Genomic DNA, 21,705 nt, shown 5'->3' with positions numbered 1-21,705 from the left:
GCTGCATTCTGTTACCTAACTAAGAGCCGAGTCTGGAGTGCAGCAGACCTAGGCTCTGCTTCTTCCCAACTTTCTGACCTGGAGCTGGTCGCCTGGTTTCTCGAGCCTCCGCTTTCTGGCCTGGAACGTGGGGAGAACTACAGTCCCCACCTCTGGGGGCTGTTGCGAAGCTGACAGAGGTGTTGCCCAGCTCTTCTGGCCAGGACACCAGCCACATTGGACTGGGGCCCACGCTGATGACCGCATCTTAATCACCTCTTTGAAGTCCCCTTCTCCAAGTACAGTCACATTCCAAGGGCACCGGAGATTAGGAGGTCAACATGTAAACTTGGGGGTGGGGGTGCACAAGCCAGCCAGCCCATACCAGGGGAAATGATGAAGATTTTATACTTGGGGGACCGCTTTAGAAAAGAAATATAAAGTCAAGGGTACAAACTGTGCCAGGCCCCGTGAAGCCCGGGTTGTGGTGTCTCCCTGGCGCTCTGCCACTGTCCACACCCTCCCAGCCTCCTGGGGTGCTGCAAGGGCGGACCCTGCAGAATCAAGTGACAGGGATCCTGGTGGGGGGTAGGGGCGCACGGTGTGTGCTTGGTCACAGCCATCAGCCCCAAACACCCGGAGTCAGTGGCTTCTGCATTTTCTCCTTCAAAGCCTGCAACCTCTGTGTGGGAAAAGCTTAATGAAGGGAAATTCCGTTGATTTAATGGGAGGGAAATGAAGCAGCTGATTAGGTGGAATTTCCTGGTGGGGCTGGAAAGAAATCCCAGGACACCCATCGCTTGAGTTCACTGTGTCCCTTTGAGAGAGAAAACGCCTTGGTGAGAAGCTGATAGGCTGGCCTTCTTATCCTTGAGAGGACCCCAGCAGCTCCACCCCTGCCCTAGGCTGGGACACAGGGGGTTCTCTAGGGAAGACTGGGGACCGACAGAAGGTCCCCCAAAGTGCCTTCTTCCCCACTGTTAACTTTCACCCTCCATCTGTAGTTCTCTCTGCCCAAAGGACCCGCCTGAAATGCTGTCATCATAACTGCCCCTTGACGTTCACGGCACCTTGGTTCCGGGATCCCCCCAGGGCACCCCAGTCTGAGGATCTCAAGTCCTTATTGTTGTTGTGGTTGTTTAGTGGTTCAGTTATGTCTGACTCTTGTGACCCCATCAACTGCAGCGTGCCAGGCTCCCCTGTCCATGAGATTTCCCAGGCAAGAATACTGGAGTGGGTTGCCATTTCCCTCTCCAGGGGATCTTCCCGACCCAGGGATCGAACCCACGTCTCCCACATTGGCAGGCAGATTCTTTACCTCTGAGCCACCAGGGAAGCCCCCAAGTCCTTATATACAATGACGAAGAACAGGAGGCTGTCCACATCCACGGACTCCACAGCCACGGGTGGACGTGGAGTGGATACAGAGGGCTGACTGTGTCTTGCGGGCAGCCTTCCCCAGGCCCCGGAGTGGTTGATGCCCACTGCACTACTCAGACAGGTTCTACTGAGTGGACAGTCTGCTTCCCTTCCTTCTTGGGCTCTCTCCCCCTGAGTAGGTCGTGCAGGCTGAAATCTGTGATCAGCTGAAATCTGTGGTGAGCTTCCTGACCTGTGGAGGGAAATTGATAGCAGCTACCCCCAGTGTTCGGGAAGACAGTGGATCTCCAAGTAGGCTCCCCAGAGCAGCATCCAAATTGACGGGGAGTTTGCTAGAGAAGCACATTCTCTGGCCCACCCGGGACAGACACTTGGGGAGCGCAGATCTGCCCTCAGGGGCCCTGACGCCTGCTGGAGTGTGACCACTGCTGCAGAGGGGGTGATGCAGGGTGACCGTGTCCTGGCACACACAGTTGCACTGTCCATGATTCTGACAGTTTGTGATGTACTGTATATCTGCGGGGGCCCAGACCCATGCCGGGACGGGTGGGTGCCAGATGGTAGTCTGCCCTGAACGTGCAGAGGAGAGAGGCCAGGCCAGAGGGGACATGGGGTCTGAGGGCAGCTGGGAGCCCTCTGCACTTCTTGTCAGCTGGGTGTCCTGGGGCAGGCAGTCTCCCCAGGCCTCTGTCAGTGTCTGCTGTGAGGATTAAATGAGAAAGTATGTGCAAAGCACTCACCAGCGGCTTAGAGCAAGCGTCTAATAGACCCTCTGACCTGGCTGTTATGATACCTCAAGGCCTGTTTTGAACCTCAAGACACTATGGTTCTTTTCACATAGGGTCAGGTAACTCGACTGTAGGAAGTAGCCTATGTGGATTATTCCAGGACAAGGGAGAAAGCATCGTGCAGGAATTACTCTTTCGTCCTGATATCCATCCATTCCGTGTGCTCTCACCTATCAGGTGTCACACACGAGGTAACCCTTACAGTAGCCCAGGCACTGGGACCCAGCAGGAACACATAGCCCCAGTCTCCGCCCTCCCAGGACTTGTCACCTAGTTGCAGGACAGACAGTGCAGAAATAACAACTTCAGTAGCAGGGCACAGGCGTCTCTGCTATGGAGGGTGGTGCTGGGAGCCAAGTACACCCAGCAGGGCCTCATCTTACTGTCTGGAGGGGCCTCTGTGGTGACATGGCTCATCTCTGCAGGGCAGCCCCCTCCTCCCCTTCTTTAGATGGGACCTCAGAGCCCCTCTGCGTAAGGACCAGGGCTGAGAAATTTCCCTGGAGCCTGTTCCCATTAGGGGATGTGGGAACCCAGCCTGAGGCTGGATGGTGACTCTGTCCTCAGTGTCTGCAGGGCCCCTGGAGTGGTCATGGCTGTCCCAAGAGAGATGTGGACACTGGACATACGGCAGCCCATTCACAGAAAACCACATTCTAAATTTAGGGAATCCTTCAATCAATCAAATAAACAAAACCTCCTGAACAGAATTCTCAGTACACGGACCAAAAGTTAGTTCCGCTTCAAAGTGTCTTTAGTTTAGCAATTGTCTTTTTCTAGAAGAGGATTTCCTGAAAGTTTTGAAAGGTGACCATGAACTGGGACCATGTAAGAGGACAGGCACTTTCTCTCTCATACACACATGCCCATGAAAGAACAGAAGGAAAAGGAATCCAGGAGAACTTTAGCTGTTGGGACCTGGGTTTGTCCAGATATTCTCAGAAAGAAGCTGGACATCTGGAAGAATATCAGTTCACAATTTTTTTTTTCTGAGGCCAGGACTGATTTTTAAAGACAGATTTCACAATGAGATTGGGAAATATACCAAACAATGACAGATAATACTCTTGGTCATAATGACCTGTTTACAGAGGTCGATGGTATATACGTGGATCGATGTTTACCCGAATAGTAGGCCACTTGGACTAGCATTTATGGGGCAGGTCCTGTATGCTGGGCACTGTCCTTGGGGCTGGGGCCACAGCAGGGACAGAATAAGCCAAAATTCTTGTCCTCAGAGGTCTCTGTCTATTGCGGCATGTCCCAGATACATACCGTGAGCCACATATGGGATTTAAAAACAAAATATTGGAGCATCATTGATTTACAGTGCTGTGTTAGTTTCAGGTGTACAAGTCAGTTATACATATACATATATCCGATTTTTTTTTTTTAGATTCTTTCCCCAACACATGGGGATTTTAAGGTTGCTAGTAATCATAGTGAAAAAGAAACAGAAGGGAGAATTTAGAGCACATTCATTTCATCCAATGCATCAACATTATTATTGTTTCAATATGTATGAACTGAAGACGTATTGGTGGGAAACTTGCACTCTTCTTTTCTCATAAGAGCTGGGGAACCCAGCGGGTGTTTCACACACACAACGCGTCTCAGTTTGGGTGAGCTGCATTCAAAGCCCTCGGTAACCACTGTGAGCTCCGGGAATCTCAAGGGTCGGTGTCTGAAACTCTCAACTTGTGCCGAAACTCTGGGAAGCAGAAACCACTGGGCCGTTATTTCCAGATGGAATGAACTTTGCACTCTCCCCCAGGCTGGCTGGACCAAGCTGGGCTGGTTTCCCAGCACTCTCAGATCTGTACTCTCGTTAGCTCAGCTCACCTCCCAACAGTCCCATGGGGCAGAGACCACAGTTACCCTCATTTATCAATAAGGAAAGGGAGGCTTAACAGAGAGGTTAAACAACTTGCCCAAGGTCACCCCACCAATAAGCGGCAGGGCCCATACTTGAACTCAGGCTGGTAACCAGCACATGTGACTCCTCTCTGCAGACAAGTTGTTGACTGAAGAAAGGGCTAGGGTGAGCCTTAACACTGCTAAGGTACACTTGTTTGTAAGCTTTACAAATATTAATTAGAAAAGAAATACTTATTATTTAAATAATAGGGCTTCCCCAGTAACTCAGACGATAAAGAATGGCATCTGGGACCCCTCTGTACTACTTGCCAGCTGGGTGTCCTCGGGCTGGCAGTCTCCCCTGCCTCTGTCAGTGTGTCCTTACAATGCAAGAGACTCAAGTTTGATCCCTGGGTCGGGAAGATCCCCTGAAGGGAATGGCAACCCACTGCAGTATTCTCGCCTGAAGAATCCCGTGGACAGAGGAGCCTGGTGGGCTATATAGTCCATGGGGTCCCAAAGAGTTGGACACGACTGATCGACTAACACCTTCACGTTCTATTTAAATAATATGTCTAGGGATTAGAAAAGAGAGTTCCTGTAAGCATTCTGTTACTCTCTGTTAACTGCTTTTTTATAACTTTTCCAGGCCTCCCCCACCCCACCCTGGGAAATACACATAAATATGAAAATGGAGGTTGTATTTTTTCCCTAAAAATTATTTTTTGAAATTGTTTTTTCCTAAAAAATATTTTCTAATGCATGAAATGAGATGAAGAGGTTTGATGATTCCTTGGGGATTGGGCTCATGCGCCGATAATTCACTTGCCACTGAGCCCCTACCTGCCACTCCCCTGATGGGAGAATGAGGTTTCAGTCTTGTGGGGTGATGCTGTCCATGGCCCAGGGCTTGAGCTCCGGTCAAGTGCACAGCACTGACCCAGAACCTTCCCTGGATGAGCTCATTCACATATAGGAGCTCATTCAATTCCTATAGGGCCCCTGAGAAGGGGGTGCTTTTGTCAACTCTGTCCACAGAAGCAGGAACTGAGGCTCAGAGAAATGGATTAACCACCCCAAGATCCAATAGATAAGATCTGGAACTATTTCTATCTGACTCTTAAAGTTTCCTGGAAGATCAGTAGAGGGTGGGAATCTGGGAGAACAGATTAGAAATTTAAAAAAATTATGTATGTATGTATAACACACTATACATATGAATACATACATGTTCATGTATGCATATAAGTGATATTGCTTAGTACTCAAAAAGATGTCACACATTTAAAGCCATTTGAGCAATCCTCTGCCGTCCTTTTGTGGCTGGGTTCCATACCCCTGGGGTTAGCTGCCAACTGGTGGGCCGTCCATCCCAGGACAGAGGTGGACTGTCCTCTCTCTTTAGTCCAGTCTGTGTTGTGTGCTGCCAAATGCCAACCACTTCCTCTCTGAGTAATTTTCACCCGCAGGAGTGAGCTTCCAGGACGAAGCCTTATGCTTTTGGCTCCTGACGGACCTGCAACCTCCCGCCTCCCAAGGGGCTCCCGGCGTGTGAGCCCTGACTGCCGTGTGGGGTTGGCCATTGTGGTCCTCAGCAGTGGTGTGGCCAGAGCCTGTCCATTTAGGATGAGGGTTGGGAAAGGGTCCCAGAGCATCTACAAAGCTGCATCCATGTCCCAGCTGCACCTGGAACAGGTGTTCTGTTTGGGGCAAATCACGTCACCTCTCAGAGCCTTGCTTCCCCTTCTGTAAGTGGGAGGAACCCTGGAGATCTCTCGGGGGGCTGTGGGGACTGGAGGGGTAAGATTACATAATGAATGGAGGCAGCGTTGGGGTGCAGACACAGCCACTGGCTTGGATTGCTGAGCACTGGTGCCCAGGGCAGGCGAGGGGCCGTTGGAAACCTGGACTCATTCCCCAGGGCTGGGCTGTGACACCACCCGAGGCTATAGTGCCTCAACTTTTCCTGGAGCTCCCATCCCAGCTCATCAAGTAGATCAGTGACCCCGGGGACACCCCAGAGGCTTCCCAGGCCAGCTCCTGTTCTTCCCCAGTTCTCAGAGGGGGTTTTTATGCTGGTTTCCCCTCCCTTTCTCTTTCTTTCTCCCTTTCTTCCTTCCTTTCTTTCTTTCTCTTTCTCCCTTCCTCCCCACCCCCCAACTTTTCATAGTAAGATTAGAGAAATTTCAAGAAATAGTACAAATAGTTTTAAGAAACTACTATCAGAGAAAATCCCACTGTAAACAGTGTGGTGGTTTCCTTTCAGATTTTTTTCTGTTTACACAGTAACAGTTTACTTCTTAGTTTTCTGAATTAATTTTCCTTGTGGTTGTGCTGGGTCTCCGAGGGCTTTCTCCAGCTGTGGCGAGCAGTGGCTGCTCTCTGGCTGTGGCGCCGGGCTTCCTTTGCAGCGCCTTCTCTCGCCGCAGAGCGCACTCTCGAGCACATGGGCTTCAGTATCTGCAGCTCATGGCTCTAGCGCTCATGTAGTGGGGCACAGGCTTAGTTGCTCCGGGTAACATGGAATCTTCCCAGACCAGGGATCAAACCCGTTTCCCCGGCATTGGCAGGCAGATTCTTATCCACGGTGCCATCAGGGAACTCCCTTGTGATTTTGTTTTTGATTCTACAGAAAAAGGGACCAGACTGCCCACATCGTTCTATTAATTTTTTTCAGTCAACCACAGTTGTGAGTGTCTTCCCAATATTTTCCATGCCCGACAACAGCCACACCATCATTTCCATGGCTCCATGCTATTCTGTTGCGTGGATGGACCATCATTTCTTTACCCAGTTGACTGACATCTGAGTTGGTTCCTTTTTTTCTGTTGTAAACATCACAGCAAAGAACATCTTTGCACAACCTGTGTGCTTTTCCCACACTTTGCTTAGGTAACTTCCCGTTAGCAGCATAACCACAGCCACCAAACTGACCTCTTTCTGCGATGCATGGCATGTCTCTCTCCTGTTCAAGCCCTGCTGAGAAAAAAATCTCTGACTCTTACCAGCCAGGTCACCCCACCCACTTCCCCAGCCTCCGGGAACAGAATCCGCCTCATCACAGCAGTGCCCCTCACTGGCCTGCTCCCTTTCCTGGATACTTCAGGGCCTTTGCACCTGCTGGTACCCAATCCTGGGCCCTCCCAGCTCCTATACCCCCCATGGCTGGGCCCTCATGTTATTCACATCTACACAAAAATGCCAGCTCCCCAAGGAGGCACTCTCCTGCTGTGGGGTCTCCAGCCACCCTCCCCCACAGCGCCCCCGATCTAATCTGATCCTCAGGACCCACCACTGTGTGCAATTACTCCTTACACCTATTTGGCGGTTGATCTCTCACCCCAGACCGTAAGCTCCGTGAAGGTAAGAATGCCTTCACAGGTGTGGTTAACCCTGTGTCCCCAACACCCACCGCAGGCCCGTACATAGTAGGTGTTCAGTAAACACTGGCTGAGTGGCTGACAAAATGGTGAGCTCAGCGATTTGTTGAGAACCATTCAGGATTTTTAATACCTTTTATGAAAATCATTCAATATATTTTGGGAACATCGTCCAATACCTTTGTTGAAAATTGTTCAGAAATGTGCTGGTTTACATTCCCTCATGGGAGCTACAAACTAACCTAGAAAGAGTCCGAGGGCAAGATTTAGAAAAGGAGGTTGTCTTATAATTTATCCGGTCACTTGGTTTTCATCAGACACACACAATTGTCAACTTTCCTAGCAGAACTGGAGCTTGGTAAATGTTTGAAGCATGGACCTTGCCTGAGGCAGTGGGAGGGACCCACCTGATGTCATGTGATACCCAGTTGGCCCACCATCTGATGTGTTGAGAAATAAACAGCCCGTTCAGCAGAGCTTGCTTGTGCCTTCCAGGTGGGGTGGTTGTTCAGTGGGAATGTTTGGTAGGAACCTTGGGTTCCTGTCTGGATGACAGCCTGAGTGACTCCTGTCCCTGGCTTGTTGGGGGTCCTATGGATGCGGGCACCTACTGCCCCATCCATAGAATTTCAGAATAACCCTGCTAATTGTCCCCAGCATGTGTAATAGCCGAGGGCGTGTGGCTCTGAATGATTCTTCCAGATGATTCATTTGGGCAGAGAATCCAGGAAAGTCTTACAGGCCAGAGACCTGAGGAGGGCCCTGAAATCTGAGCTTCTGAGAATCCTGCAAGGCAGCCAGGGTCGCCACAGCCCCCACCACAGTGTCCACCCTCTGCCTCCACCGGCCCATGGGGGCTTCTGGCACCAACATTCTGCCGTTTCTGGGCTCTGGACTTCCCCACCGCCCCCTCTTGCCAAGGGCTCCCATCTGATACACATTTCCAGAAGACCCAGCTCAACCAAAAAAAAAAAAAAAAGAATGGTAATTACCTTAAAAAAGAAAAAGCCACATGAGGGGCTGTGCTGGAGACATGTGAGTTAACAGGCCACCTCATGCAAAATTGAGGGGGTTGTGAATCACGGTGACCTTCCTGAAACACAATTCAGCAGGTTGCCCATATCCCCAGTGGGCACATCCTCTAATGCAGTAATTCCATTCCTAGGAACTTATCCCTAGGTGCCCTCCTATAGATATAGGCAGCCCCATGGACCAGGTTGTCCTCTGTAGCGTTGTTTGCAAAAGCAAAACATCAGAAATGGCTAAATATCCATCCTCAGGGACCCAGTTAACTATATGATAATAGCGTGGCACAGTGGTCAAAAGCATCTGCCTGCCAGTGCAGGAGCCAGAGGAGATACAGGTTTGACTCCTGGGTCAGGAAGATCCCCTGGAGGAGGGCATGGCAACCCACTCTGGTATTCTTACCTGGAAAATCTCATGGACAAGGGAGCCTGGTGGGTTACAGTCTATGGGGTTGCAAAGAGTTGGACACGACTAAGCGACTGAGCACACAATAGCTTCCTCCAAGAGAATACTATGCAGTTGGATCAAAAGCACGAGGAAGCTGTTTTTGTACAGGGATCCAATGGCTGTAAAAGGAACAGAAACAAATGTTGACAGGATGTGGAGAAGCTGGAAGATGCTTCTGTGTCACTGGTGGGAATGGAAAACAGTGCAACTGCTTTGGAAAATAGTCTGGCAGGTTTTTAAAAAGTTAAACATACATTTAACATACAACCTAGTAATTCCACTCCTAGGTATATATCCACAAGGTGTTGAAAGCATACATTCACACAAAAACCTGTATGCAAATGTTCATCGCAGCATCATTTATATTTGCCAAAAATGGAAGAAATCTAAAGTCCATCAACTGAGGAAGGGATTAATGGTGTGTGATCTACCCATGCAATGGAATACCACTTGGTAAGAAAAGTAATGAAGTGCTGAACACGCTACAACATGTTGTTGTTTTGTTGTTTAGTTACTAAGTCGTGTCCGACTCTTTTCGACCCCATGGACTGCAGCTTCCCTGTCCTTCACTATCTCCCAGAGTTTACCCAAACTCATGCCCATTGAGTCAGTGATGCCATCCAGCCACCTCATCCTCTGTCATCCCCTTCTCCTCATGCCCTCAGATTTTCCCTGTATCAGAGTCTTTTCCAGTGAGTCAGCTCTTCACATCAGGTGGTCAAAGTATTGCAGCTTCAGTTTCAGCAACAGTCCTTCTCATGAATATTCAGGGTTGATTTCCTTTAGGATTGACTGGTTCTCCTTTAGGGATGATTGGCTTTCTGCGATTGGCTTCTGTTCTGAGCATGCACAGAAGCCAATCACAGAATGTCACACACTGTGTGATTCCATTCACATGAGAGGTCCAGAAGAGGCAGGTCCATAGGAACAGAACTGGCCAGGGGAACTAACTGTAAATGGGCACCAGAGACCTTCTGGGGATGACTGTAATGACTTGGGCTGTGGAGATGATTGCATAGCCCCCCAAAATCACTAAAAGTCATCGAATTGTCCACTTCAAACGTGTGAATTTCATGGCATGTTGTATCTCAATGAAGCTGTTTTTTTTTTTTTTCTTTTTAAAAAAGGATTTAGCTTCCATCTTGAGAGGGTGGTTTTTTTGGCTGTGTGATTTGTAGAAACTGACTTTCTCCTTGCCTTCATATTCTTGCCTGCAAAATAGGGATATGAATGGCTCCACTGTGGGAGGGAGGTAAAGGAGGACAGAAAATGCTTCCTTTACAATTCAGTTCAGTTGCTCAGTTGTGTCTGACTCTTTGCAACTCCATGGACTGCAGCACACCAGGCTTCCCTGTCCATCACCAACTCCCAGAGTTTGCTCAAACTCATGTCCATCCAGTCAGTGATGCCATTCATCTCATCCTCTGTTGTCCCCTTCTCCTCCCGCCTTCAATCTTTCCCAGCATCAGGGTCTTTTCCAGTGAGTCAGTTCTTCACATCAGGGCTTCCCTGGTGGCTCAGCTGGTAAAGAATCTGCCTGCAATGTGGGAGACCTGGGTTCCATCCCTGGGTTGGGAAGACCCCCTGAGAAGGGAAAGGCCACCCACTCCAGTATTCTGGCCTGGAGAATTCCATGGACTGTATAGTCCATGGGGTCGCAAAGAGTTGGACACGACTGAGCGACTTTCTCTGCACTCCTGTACAATACCCAAGCCCAACTGTGGTGCCTCTTTTAATAACTGGAACACATGCACCACTGTCTTAACACTACCCTATTAGTCAGTCACGCAGGTGGTTTCTCTTTGGGTTTATAGGCGGTAGCAAAAACCAGGCAGAAGTCCTAAAGGCTGTGTTGTGTTCAGACAGACGGGGGCCAGCCAATTCCAAGTTAACAGACATACCTTAACAACCCAGACTTCGATTCAGACCCAGGCGTGTCTGCAGAGGCAGGGGGCCTTGCCAGCTGCTCCTGGCTGGGGCGGGCCCTGTTCCTGAAGCTTTAGGAAGCATCTCTTGGTCACACTGCTTCCACTGAGGGGACCTGGGGACACCCAGCTCCCCCAGTCCCAGCTCGATCCCTGCAGAACTTTTGGTAACATGCGCTCTTCCTTCTTTTTCAGCTTGAGGACCCCTAGAGATGGAAAGGCCTTCCGCATCTTTGCCGTCAGGCAGTGAACTTGCAGGGCTGGGGAGAAGGGCACGTCCTCAAGACGGCTTCAGGGGTTCGCTTTTTATTTTGTCATTGGGGGGGTGGGCCGGGGATGTGGGGAGTCAGGAAGCTTCCTTTGATTGGCGTCCAGTGTCCCGTCTGCCGTGCCTTGGGCTCAGCTCCTTGCGCCAGGAAGACAGAGCATCCCTGGGGTCCTGAGCAGACAGCCGGTGATCATCCTGCCAAGGCCCGGGGGTCTCCCCGCGGTGGTGTACTTCTACGGATGAAGAGAGGATTCCTACTGGAGGAGAGAATGAAGGATTTGGAGCTGGCACCGCAAGGCACTGGGCCATGGGAAGAGGCGCACGGAGAACACTTGGGGGGGGGGCGGGGGAGTTTCAGGGATGGAGTAGAGGTAGCTATTTAAAACATTCAGAAACACAATCTGTCCCTACCAATGGTGAAAAATGGGATTAATGTTTGCTGGTCAGACAAATGGGCTGGTCCGGGGGACTGCCCTGGTGCCTGTCCTGCTCCCGTCCTGCTGCGCGCGGGCTGGTTCTAGACACAGCAGTGCTGGTTGACTTTGAGTTCAGCCCTGATTCCAGAGATGCGTCTTGTCTTGGTCCGTCCCTCCGTCCACGTGGCCTGTCTGTCTGCTGCCTCGACCTTTGGTCTCACTGAGGACTAATGAACCAGGACCCTTCCTTGATCCCCTCCTCGCTGGGGCTCACACCCCACCCAGACTAGTTTTTGTGTCTCCCACCAGGGTCTTTGCTTAGCAAGTGATTCTGTATGAAGCCCACCTTTTAATTTCAACCCCTCCTTCTCTGTGGATCCCACCAAGATGTCTAAAAACAGCCAAAGAAGGGCTGTTTAGTTGCTGCCTTTAAAAATGGCACTGAAGTGTGCAGATTCCCCGTCTGTCAGATGACCTATTTTTCTGCAGTGGGAGGAATGGCTTCATTCTTTAGTACATTCCTTGCCGAGGTTAGCAGCTCTGGAAGGAGACACAGCCTGTGGTTATGAAACCATCTTGTGGCATAATAACAAGAGATGGTAACACACGCAGGGGATTTCTCTTCCTGTTTTTGTGAAACGGTTCTTGCCAAATGTTCCTGAGGCTCCGAGGAGCGTGGTGCTCTCTGGCTCCATCACCATATAAAACTTCGTAAGCCTCGACCCAAACCCACGGTGAAATAAAATACCCTTTTGTAAATAGCGTTTCTTTGCAGAAGGTAAAATACCACCTTCCACCACCAGACTGGCCAATAGATCACTTTCGTGAATGCCAGTTTCAAAGTTGATTTCACCCTCAATTAGCATATTTCGAAGGCAAAAGACCTAGCAGAAAGTTAAAAGGAAAAACTAAGATAGTCTGGATGAGGAACTCTACCTGGGGAACCAAGCTGGTGCTTCCTTTCAGTGTATCCCTAATTAGAGCAGAAACAGAAGGTAAATACTATTCCCAGCTAGAGGCAATAAGTAGAAGGAATGAAACTGTTAACCTTGACAGAGCTGAAAAGAGCAGGACTGTTTTTGCTTTGCACACTGTGGGCTTGTTATAATTCAAAAGTACTGACTGTCTGAATCCAAATGTCAGAGTGGAAGAATTTGGTCAGACTGTCAGATACTCATCTTCTAGATACTCATCTTCTCCCTGCCAAAGATCTGAGTCCTTGGAAACTTCTGGATGCTAGCTAGGTATTACACTGGTGGACTTCTGCTTGTCACCAGGCTTTGGTGGCTGTGACCACGTCCAGACTCTGAGTCTGGGTTTTTAGAATTAGTGGCAGTCCAGGGGAATTTCAGTAGGTTTGCTTTTGAAGCATTCTGCTAGAGGGAGAATCTGAAATATCCAATAGGAGTGAACTCTATCATTTAAAAATAAAATTCCCCGGTTCCTTCATTAACTGGCCCGTATAATGGACTAGAAACTCCTTGCCCAGAACCAGGTCTTGCTCTCTTTTTCACTCTCACAAACATTTTGAAACTGGAACCATTTATCTTCCAGAAATGAACACAGGGCTTCAGAGTAGAAGCTCTCTCTAATCAGGGACCGCCTTCTCATTTAGTGTGTTTAACAGTGTCCACGGCGCCTTCAGCACCTCACCCATAAGATGATAAATCTGGCCGACAACGTTACCGGGACCCCCAAAATATAGTTTTGGTTTCCTTCCGGTTTTTCCCATCATGTTCTGATTTTTCATACTGTCTGTAGGCTCACTCAGCCCGCAGCTTACATGTGTGCTTTTTTCTATGAAAAATGATGTATTTTACTACTTCCTATGTACAAAAATTTATTGTAAATTTATGTGTGCTTCGCTTGAACAGGGACCACGTTGCTGTCGTTTCAATAAAACTGATTTGATTTCTAAAACATTTCTGGGACTTATCTTTTACGGGGACACCTCAACCATTTGTGTAATAAAACGTTTTAAAGCTCCTTCCAGGCTGTTGGAGAAGGAAATGGCAACCCACTCCAGTGTTCTTGCCTGGAGACTCTCAAAGACGGGGGAGCCTGGTGGGCTGCCGTCCATGGGGTCACGACTTAGCGCAGCAGCAGGCTGGTTGTTTTTTTCCACGTCATCCTCCCGGGAACGCGGCGCACGGCGTGAAAACGCTAACCGTGGAAGTATTTCCATCTCCGACGTGCCTGAAGCGTAAGTCACGTGGGTGCGTGCGGACGCGGGGGCGTGCGGGCCTGTGTGCGTGCAGACGCGGGGGCGTGCGGGCCTGTGCGCGTGCAGACGCGGGGGTGTGCGGGCCTGTGTGCGTGCGGATGCGGGGGTGTGCGGGCCCTGTGTGCATATGGGCCTGTGTGCGTGCGGACGCGGGGGCTTGCGGGCCCTGTGTGCGTGTAGGCCCTGTGTGCGTGTAGGCCCTGTGTGCGTGCGGGCCCTGTGTGCGTGCGGACGCAGGGGCGTGCGGGCCTGTGTGCGTGCGGACGCGGGGGCGTGCGGGCCCTGTGTGCGTATGGGCCCTGTGTGCGTACAGACGCGGGGGCGTGCGGGCCCTGTGTGCGTGTGGACGCGGGGGCGTGCGGGCCTGTGTGCGTGCGGACGCGGGTTTGTGCATGCTTGTGGGGCAGGGCTTGTGGGTTCCGGTCGGCCCGGCTGGGCTGCGGCCTGAGGGGCTGCCTGCTGACCGCCTGGTCGCACGGCGTGGTGAGTACGACAGCCTTACCGTCAGTCACTCCAGCAGCTCTTAGTCCGCTCGGCTGCCGCCGGGGCTCCCACCGCAGAGCCTGCCGTCCCCACAGCTCTGTAGGCCGGAAGTCCAAGATGAAGGCTCAGAGGGCCGCCCTCCTCAGGCCTCTCTCTTGGGCCTAAAGGCGCCCCCTTTTCACTGAGTCCTTCTTTCTTGGAGCATTCCTGGTGTTTCTTTTTCGTCTTACGAGGGCGGGTTCTGTAGGATCAATTCCTGCCGCGTAGACTCCATTTAACCTTAGTTATCTCCTTCAGAAGGACTTCCTTGGTGGCTCTGTGGTAAAGAATCCGCCTGCAATGAGGGCAGATGCAGGTTCAGCCCCATGGGTTGGGAAGATCCCCTGGAGGAGAAGATGGCAGCCCACTCCAGCAGTCTTGCCTGGAGGGCTGTAGTCCAGTGGGTCCCAAAGAGTCGGAAACGACTGAGCATGCACATCTTCAGAGGCCCCATCTCCACATACAGACATATCGGGCGTTACGGCTTCAGCACATGAATTTGGGGTGGGGGAAACCCAGCTCCGCCCTGCATAGACGTCATCTTCCCTGGCGTCAGTCCGTCTTTGTCCAGTTGAGTCGGGTGTCTCTGTGTGTTTCGAGCGCCAGCATCCACAAATCGTTTTGGGGGTTCCTGGCCGACCCCCCATCCACGCTCTGCCTTTGCTTTCACCGGCCATCTGTTTGTAAGAAGTGCTTGTCATTGCCATTGATGGTGGAATTAGTGGTCCTTTTTTCTTTTTTTGGCAGTGGCATGTGAAATCTTACTTACACCTGTGCCTCCTTAGGGGAAACGCAAGAGTACTAACCGCTGGACCACCAGGGAATTCTTAGCTTTCCTTTTTAATAAATATACTTGAGGCTTTTTAATTTAAGAATTTATTTGTGATTGTGCTGGGTCTTCATTGCTGCAGGCAGCCGATCTCTAGTTGCATCGAGTGGGGGCTACTTTTCATTGTGGTGCCTGGGCTCACACTGCAGTGACTTTTCTTGTGGAGCACCAGCTGTAGGGCGCATGGGCTTCAGTAGTTGTGGCTCCTGGACTAGAGCACAGGCTCGGTAGTTGTGGCACATGGGCTATGTTGCTCTGTGGCAAGTAGGGTCCTAGTTCCAGGACCAGGATTCAAACCTGTGTCCCCTGCATTGGCAGGTGGATTCTTAACCACTGGATCACCAAGGAAGTTCCCATTTAAGGCTTTTTAAATGTTGATTAAAAAATACTGCATAAGCAGGTGTGCGGGTGGGTCACAAAAATCACAAAGATGAGATAATGACAACTGGTGTTTGGGAAATGAAGGTTTCTGACAAATGCTTTGTCAAGACCATAGACATGCCCAGCTGCCCCCCCTCAAAATCAGCGACAGCCCCCAGACACTGGGGGTGGCCCTTCCAGCCTTTCTCCTGCAGAGCCTGCAGCCTTCCTTGGTGCCCACACCTCTTTCTCCTGCTTCAGGAAGTTCTTCTGAACTCCCAGGATGCCGCGACCCTGGGTCCCAAAGTTTTTGACCCCAAATGTCAACACACAAAAGATGCACTGGCAACTGGGGAGACAATGGCAACTTGGAGGGAGCTGGCGCTCCCTTCTTGCAGAGTCCGTCTGAGATGCAGCAAAGGTGTGCAGGAGTGGTGTGAGCAGCCTGAATGCTAGCACGCTGCTTGGGGACCCCAACAGAGGAGGCTCCGCACAAGGTGACCCAGGGACTGAGCACTGACCTGAGAGTCCCTGGCCTGCCTCCCACCCCCTTACCAACTGAGGAAGCTTGGACAAGTTTTTTTTTTTTTTTTTTTCCAGCTGCACTGTGTGGCATGTAGGATCTTAGTTCCCCAGCTAGGGATCATACCCATGCCTTTTGCATTGAAAGGGGGGAGGTTTAACCACTGACCCACCAGAGAAGTCATTTCTGCCTGTTTGGGCCTCTGGCTGCTCATTTAGGAAACGGAATTTCTCACAGTGACCTCACCGCAGAGCAGTGATTACAGGGGAGCCGCGGGCTGGAAAGTGTTCTAATAATCGTGGCCACTGTGCTGGGTGACATGCTTTGGGGCGGCAGCTAACACGAACCCATGCGGTAGCCCCAGGACTTGTCAGAAAGGCAGATTCTCGGGTCCCAGCCCAGATCCTGTGAGTCAGAACCTGTTGGAGTTCACAAGCCCTCGGGATGCTTCTGGTGCTGGGTCTGTTGGAGAATCATCACTCCGAAAACATCCAGATATCTCATGTGAGAAGTCAGAAGGGGATGATTTGGGGGCAGAGGCTCAGGGATGCCGGGACAGCTGGTCAGCATCCATACACACTCCCCACTCCTCTGCCGGCAGCGCAGCCACCGGTCGCAGACTGCCCCTACACTGAGTCTGAGATGGGAAGAAGGGGTGAGGTTGCGGGTCCTCCTTCCCACAGTGCTCTCTTTTATTGGGAAGAAAATCATTCCTGGGAGTCCCCCGCGGGCCTGTTTTTGCATTCCTTTCATCACCAGTGGGTCACATGGCCAGTGTTAGGTTTATTGTGAGCAACTGTGACAGAACAGGACGGTTTAGAATGAAGAGAGGCAGACCAGGGGCCACAAAGGGGTCACGTGGTCTAAGAGTTCAGAGTCAGGACGCAGAGACATGCCTGGGTTTGAATCCCACATCACCTCTTCACCAGCTGTGTGACACTGGGCAAGTTGCTGAACCTCTCTGCGCGTCGGTGGCTTCCTCTGTAAAGGGGCGATAATGACAGTGCCTGCCACACGGGGTGCTTGTGTGGATTAAATGAGGTCATCCTCGAGACGCGCTCAGCCCTTGGTGGGTGCCCATGGTTGTCACATGTATCACTACATTGCTTGGTAGCATGGAACTAATACCAGTGGGTACATGCCACAGGGAGACAGATTTCTACCAAGTACAATGAGGAAGATTCAGATTGGCAGGACTTCCAAAAGTGAAATGGACCTTATGAAGAGGAAGTGACGCCTCTTCCCTGGAAGAATATGAACGGAAGCTGGAAGATCCTTGGACTAGATCGACTTCAGAGCCTTTTCCCTGATTCTGGCTCCCACCAGAGACCTGCCTTCCCTCTTTCTCCTGCCCTGTCCCGAGGGCCCTAGGGACCCATGGAAGGGATGACAGGAACTGTGAAATCCTGGCTCCTCAAACCATGGCCACTTCATTCTAAAAAGGAAAAAAGTAAAACCCTGCAGCTTGGTGGGTGGTCCTGAAACCGTTACATGTTTTATGGAGTGGATTTGTTTGTTTGTCTTACCCATTTTCCTTCCAGTTTTTCACACCAAGACCTGTCCTGGACTACCACTGGGACTTTAAAAATCTTTTAGCCCCTTAAAAAAATAAATTTGGTGCCGAAGGTCCAGGTTTTGAAACCTTGATGGTATTCCTTTGACTCATCCTGGCCAACTAAACCGGTAGCAGCCTTCATCCAAGGACCAGGAGACAAGACTATTAAACCAATTCTGTCAGTGGCTGGCCTGGATCCCACGTGGGCAGAAGGCCACCCTCTGGGCCCTGCTGCTACCTGCATGGGGATGGGCCAGCCTGTCAGCCAACAGGCTCCCAGCTCGTGGGCTCCCTTCTTACACCACTCATGGCTGTGGTCCAAGGATATTTCCACTCCATCCCACTGTCACCAGTCCAGACCCACTGTCCCCCCACCCCTGTCTGACCCAGGAAGGCAGCAAAGGAACCCACCTGTGCCAAGTGCCACTACATGCCAGGATTAACTGGTCACCAAGCTTGTGCTGTCTCGTCTAATAAGCACACGTCTCCATCAACAATTTGCTAATTCAATATACGTGTCAAATATAATTCAAATCCTAATTAGATTTTCTTTGTCAAAATGTCAGCTGGGAATGCATAGAGTTGCATGTAACAGAGACCCAACCACAGTGGCAGGGAGGTCCCGGGGATGCACGCTTGGGAAGTCCTCCAGGTTCCTTCCCACTTGCTGCTCTGCCATCCTCAAAGAGTGGCGTGTGTCCTTGTGGTTAAAAGATGACTCTTCACCTCTATCCCGTAGCAGACCTTCCAGGAAGGAAGAGACACCATGAAGGGCAGAAGCCACATGGCGGTTTGATTCTGCCTCTTATTCCAGGTAGTGTATTTTTCAATTCTGGAATTCTGAGGGAGAACCCGAGTCTGTTTCTCAACCAGAAAAACAATGGAAGCATAGCTTTCCCAGAGGTCTCAGCCCATGAATTTCCACTGATACCTTCTTGGTCAGACTTGGGTCCCACAGCCACTCCTTGCTGCAAGGAAGTTTGGAGAGATGCATCTTTTTTCCTGAGCACGTTGCAGATCGAGCTGTCAAGTGGGTTGGAGAAGGGACCTTGGGTAGGTCAGGTCCGGCTCATGTGTGAACAGATGAGAACTGCAGGTGTCGCTTCTTAGAACTTCTGTAACAAATGACCATAAATCCAGTAGCTTAAACAGCAGACACTCACAGTTCTGGAGATCAGAAGTCTGAAACTTCTAGAATCTGAAGATTGTAGGGGAGGATCCTTCCTGCCTCTTCCAGCTTCTGGGGGCCCCGGGCATCTCTTGGCTTCTCACCACATCACTCCAGTGTCTGCCCCAGGTCACATGGCCATCTCAAGATCCTTAACTGATTACCTTTGCTAAGATTCCAGTTCAAAGTAAGGTCACATTCTGAGATTGCAGGGAGACATGAATTTGGGAGGGATACTATTCAACCCAGTCCAGCAGGTGGACACCGTCCTGCGGGCTGAGCAATGGTAGCTGCTTGTCCACGTGACAGCTATCTCCCTGGACACTTAGGTTTGCCACCATTCACTCTGGGGTCTTTGCCCCAGCCCCTCTGTAGCTGGTGACTATCGGGGCAGTGTTTTGGTAGTTGGTGACTGGATGTGGCTTCAGGTTTCAGTCTGCGCTCTGTCTCATTTTCCCTTTTCAACTCCTCATGGTTGGAACCTTTGACATCTTCCCTATAGGATACTTTAGAGGGGACAGAAGAAGAATCTGGAGCTGGTGAAACCTTGCATGAGGTACTTAACCTCTCTGCCTCAGTTTCCTCATATATGAGATGGGAACAATAATAGCAGCTACTTTGGATTTTTTAAAAGTTTGTTTTGTAGAAGTGTAGGTGATTTACAGTGTGTTAATTTCTACTGTATAGCTAAGTGACTCATATATATATGTCCTTCTTCATATTCTTTCCTATGATGGTTTATCACAGGATGTTGAATATAGTTCCCTATGCTATACAGTAGGATCTTGCTGTTTATCCATTCTATATATAATAGTTTGCATAGGCTAATCCCAAACTCCATCCCTCCCTCACCCTCTCCACCCTGGCAACCACCAATCTGCTATGTCTGTGAGTTTGTTTCTGTTTCATAGATAAGTTCATCTGTATTGTAATTTGGATTCTACATGTGATATTTGTATTTTTCTCTCTGGTTGACTTCACTTAGTATGCTGATCTTTAGATCCATCCACGTTGCTGCAAATGACATTATTTTGTTCTTTTTTATGACTGAGTAATACTCCCTTCTGCGCATGCACCACATCTTTATCCATTCCTCTGTTTACATTCAGATTGTTTCCATGTCTTGGCTGTTGTGAATAGAGCTGTGATAGCAGCTGTTTTGTATAGTTGTTATGAGGTTCAAACAAGTTAATATTTTGCTTAAAACATTTGGAAGCCTGGCACATAATAAGCGCTATATACATGTTAGTTTATATCATCATTTTAACAAATGTGTTTTGCATTCCTCATTTTTTTCCCCTCAAAGTTCTGCCCTAAGCTTTCATTCAGCAGTCCCTGTTTTTCTTGGGGAAGGGAGTCCTTAGCAGAAGAGCAGGAATAAAGACGTGAATTTTATTTAGCTTTTGACTTACTACACAGATTTTTGTTTCTTCTTTTTCTTTTGACATTATCTCAGACTTGCAGAAAAGCCACAGAAATACTCCAGAGGATTCCCTTCTGCCCTTCATTCAGCTTCCCCAGATAGGAACACTTACTGCTGTTCCTTGATCATCTTTCTCTCTCCTCTAAATTATTTAAGAGGGAGTTGCAGACATGAAACCCCCTTTATCTCTAAATATCTTAGTGTATATTTCCTAAGAACATGGACGTTCTCTTTGGAGGAAGGAGGCATTTTCTTCCATAACCCTGGTGTAATTATCTGAATCAGGGAAATGAACATGGATGCATTATGTAATCTAATCTGCAGACCTTATTCAGATTTTGCCAGTTGTCCAGGAATGTCTGTTACAGCAAAAGAAGATCTCAGATCATGAATCACATTCAGTTTTCTCATCTCGTTAGTATCCTTGAATCTGGATAAGCTCTTCACTTTATGCTCTTCTTTTATGACGCTGACATTTTTGAAAAGATGACTGACCACGTGTTTTGTGGAATGCTCCTCACATCAAGTTTGTCTTACATTTCTTCCTTGTGAGATTCGGATGACGTGTTTTTGGAAGGAGTCTCCCATAAGGGATACTGTAAGTGTTAGTGCCTCACACCAGGGGCCACGTGCCTGTTTGCTGTGGGGCTCGCATGTCAGTTTTGATATCTTGGTTAAGATGATATCTGCGAGGTTTCTCCACTGAGAAGAGCCTGTATTTTTTGGTAGCAAATATTTTAGTTATAGCGAGATGTGTTGGGACTGTGTAGATATCCTACCCCCATAACACAGCCCCCAGTTTTAACATCGGGTGATGATTCTTCCCTGAAACAAGCATTTTGTGACGGTTAGCGAATGTTACCGGAGAAGGCAATGGCAAGCCACTCCAGTAGTCTTGCCTGGAAAATCCCATGGACGGAGGAGCCTGGTGGGCTGCAGTCCGTGGGGTCGCTATGAGTCGGACATGACTGAGCGACTTCACTTTCCCCTTTCACTTTCACACATTGGAGAAGGAAATGGCAACCCACTCCAGTGTTCTTGCCTGGAGAATCCCAGGGACGGGGGAGCCTGGTGGGCTGCCGTCTATGGGGTCACACAGAGTCGGACACAGCTGAGGTGACTTGGCAGCAGCAGCAGCGAATGTTACCTTTTCTCATTATGTTGTGCCTTCCACATTTGTCCGTTGGCGCTTTCATCTCAGGAAAACGTTTCCCTTCCCCTCTATTCGTTCATTTATTCACACTGTGTATTTTATAAATGTGTACTCCATGTGTATTATGTTATATACAAGCATCAGTTCAGTTCAGTCGCTCAGCCATGTCCGACTCTTTGCGACCCCATGAATCGCAGCTCGCCAGGCCTCCCTGTCCATCACCAACTCCCAGAGTTCACTCAAACTCATGTCCATCGAGTTGGTGATGCCATCTAGCCATCTCATTCTCTGTCGTCCCCGTCTCCTCTTGTCCCCAATCCCTCCCAGCATCAGAGTCTTTTCCAATGAGTCAGCTCTTCGCATGAGGTGGCCAAAGTATTGGAGTTTCAGCTTTAGCATCAGTCCTTCCAGTGAACACCCAGGACTGATCTCCTTTAGAATGGACTGGTTGGATCTCCTTGGAATCCAAGGAGCTCTCAAGA

At 49.8% G+C, this 21,705-nt stretch overlaps 1 protein-coding gene across 3 annotated transcripts in view; it reads left to right on the top strand.

Annotated features, from left to right (window-relative positions):
- The window catches only part of CRISPLD2 (cysteine rich secretory protein LCCL domain containing 2), a 68,204-nt gene extending 54,816 nt beyond the window's left edge, over positions 1–13,388 (top strand). For all 3 annotated transcript variants that reach the window (XM_055413011.2, XM_088830657.1, XM_088830656.1), the window contains one exon: positions 10,978–13,388. In XM_055413011.2, the coding sequence (XP_055268986.1) occupies positions 10,978–11,032 (55 nt within the window). In that variant the 3' untranslated portion in view covers positions 11,033–13,388. The remainder of the gene's footprint in view (positions 1–10,977) is intronic.
- Positions 13,389–21,705: the final 8,317 nt, after the last annotated feature.

The sequence above is a fragment of the Moschus berezovskii genome, chromosome 22 (assembly GCF_049115385.1).
Source record: "Moschus berezovskii isolate FMDL1 chromosome 22, NW_MosBer_1.0, whole genome shotgun sequence".
Lineage (NCBI taxonomy): Eukaryota > Metazoa > Chordata > Mammalia > Artiodactyla > Moschidae > Moschus > Moschus berezovskii.
This window is presented reverse-complemented; position numbering and strand designations above follow the sequence as displayed.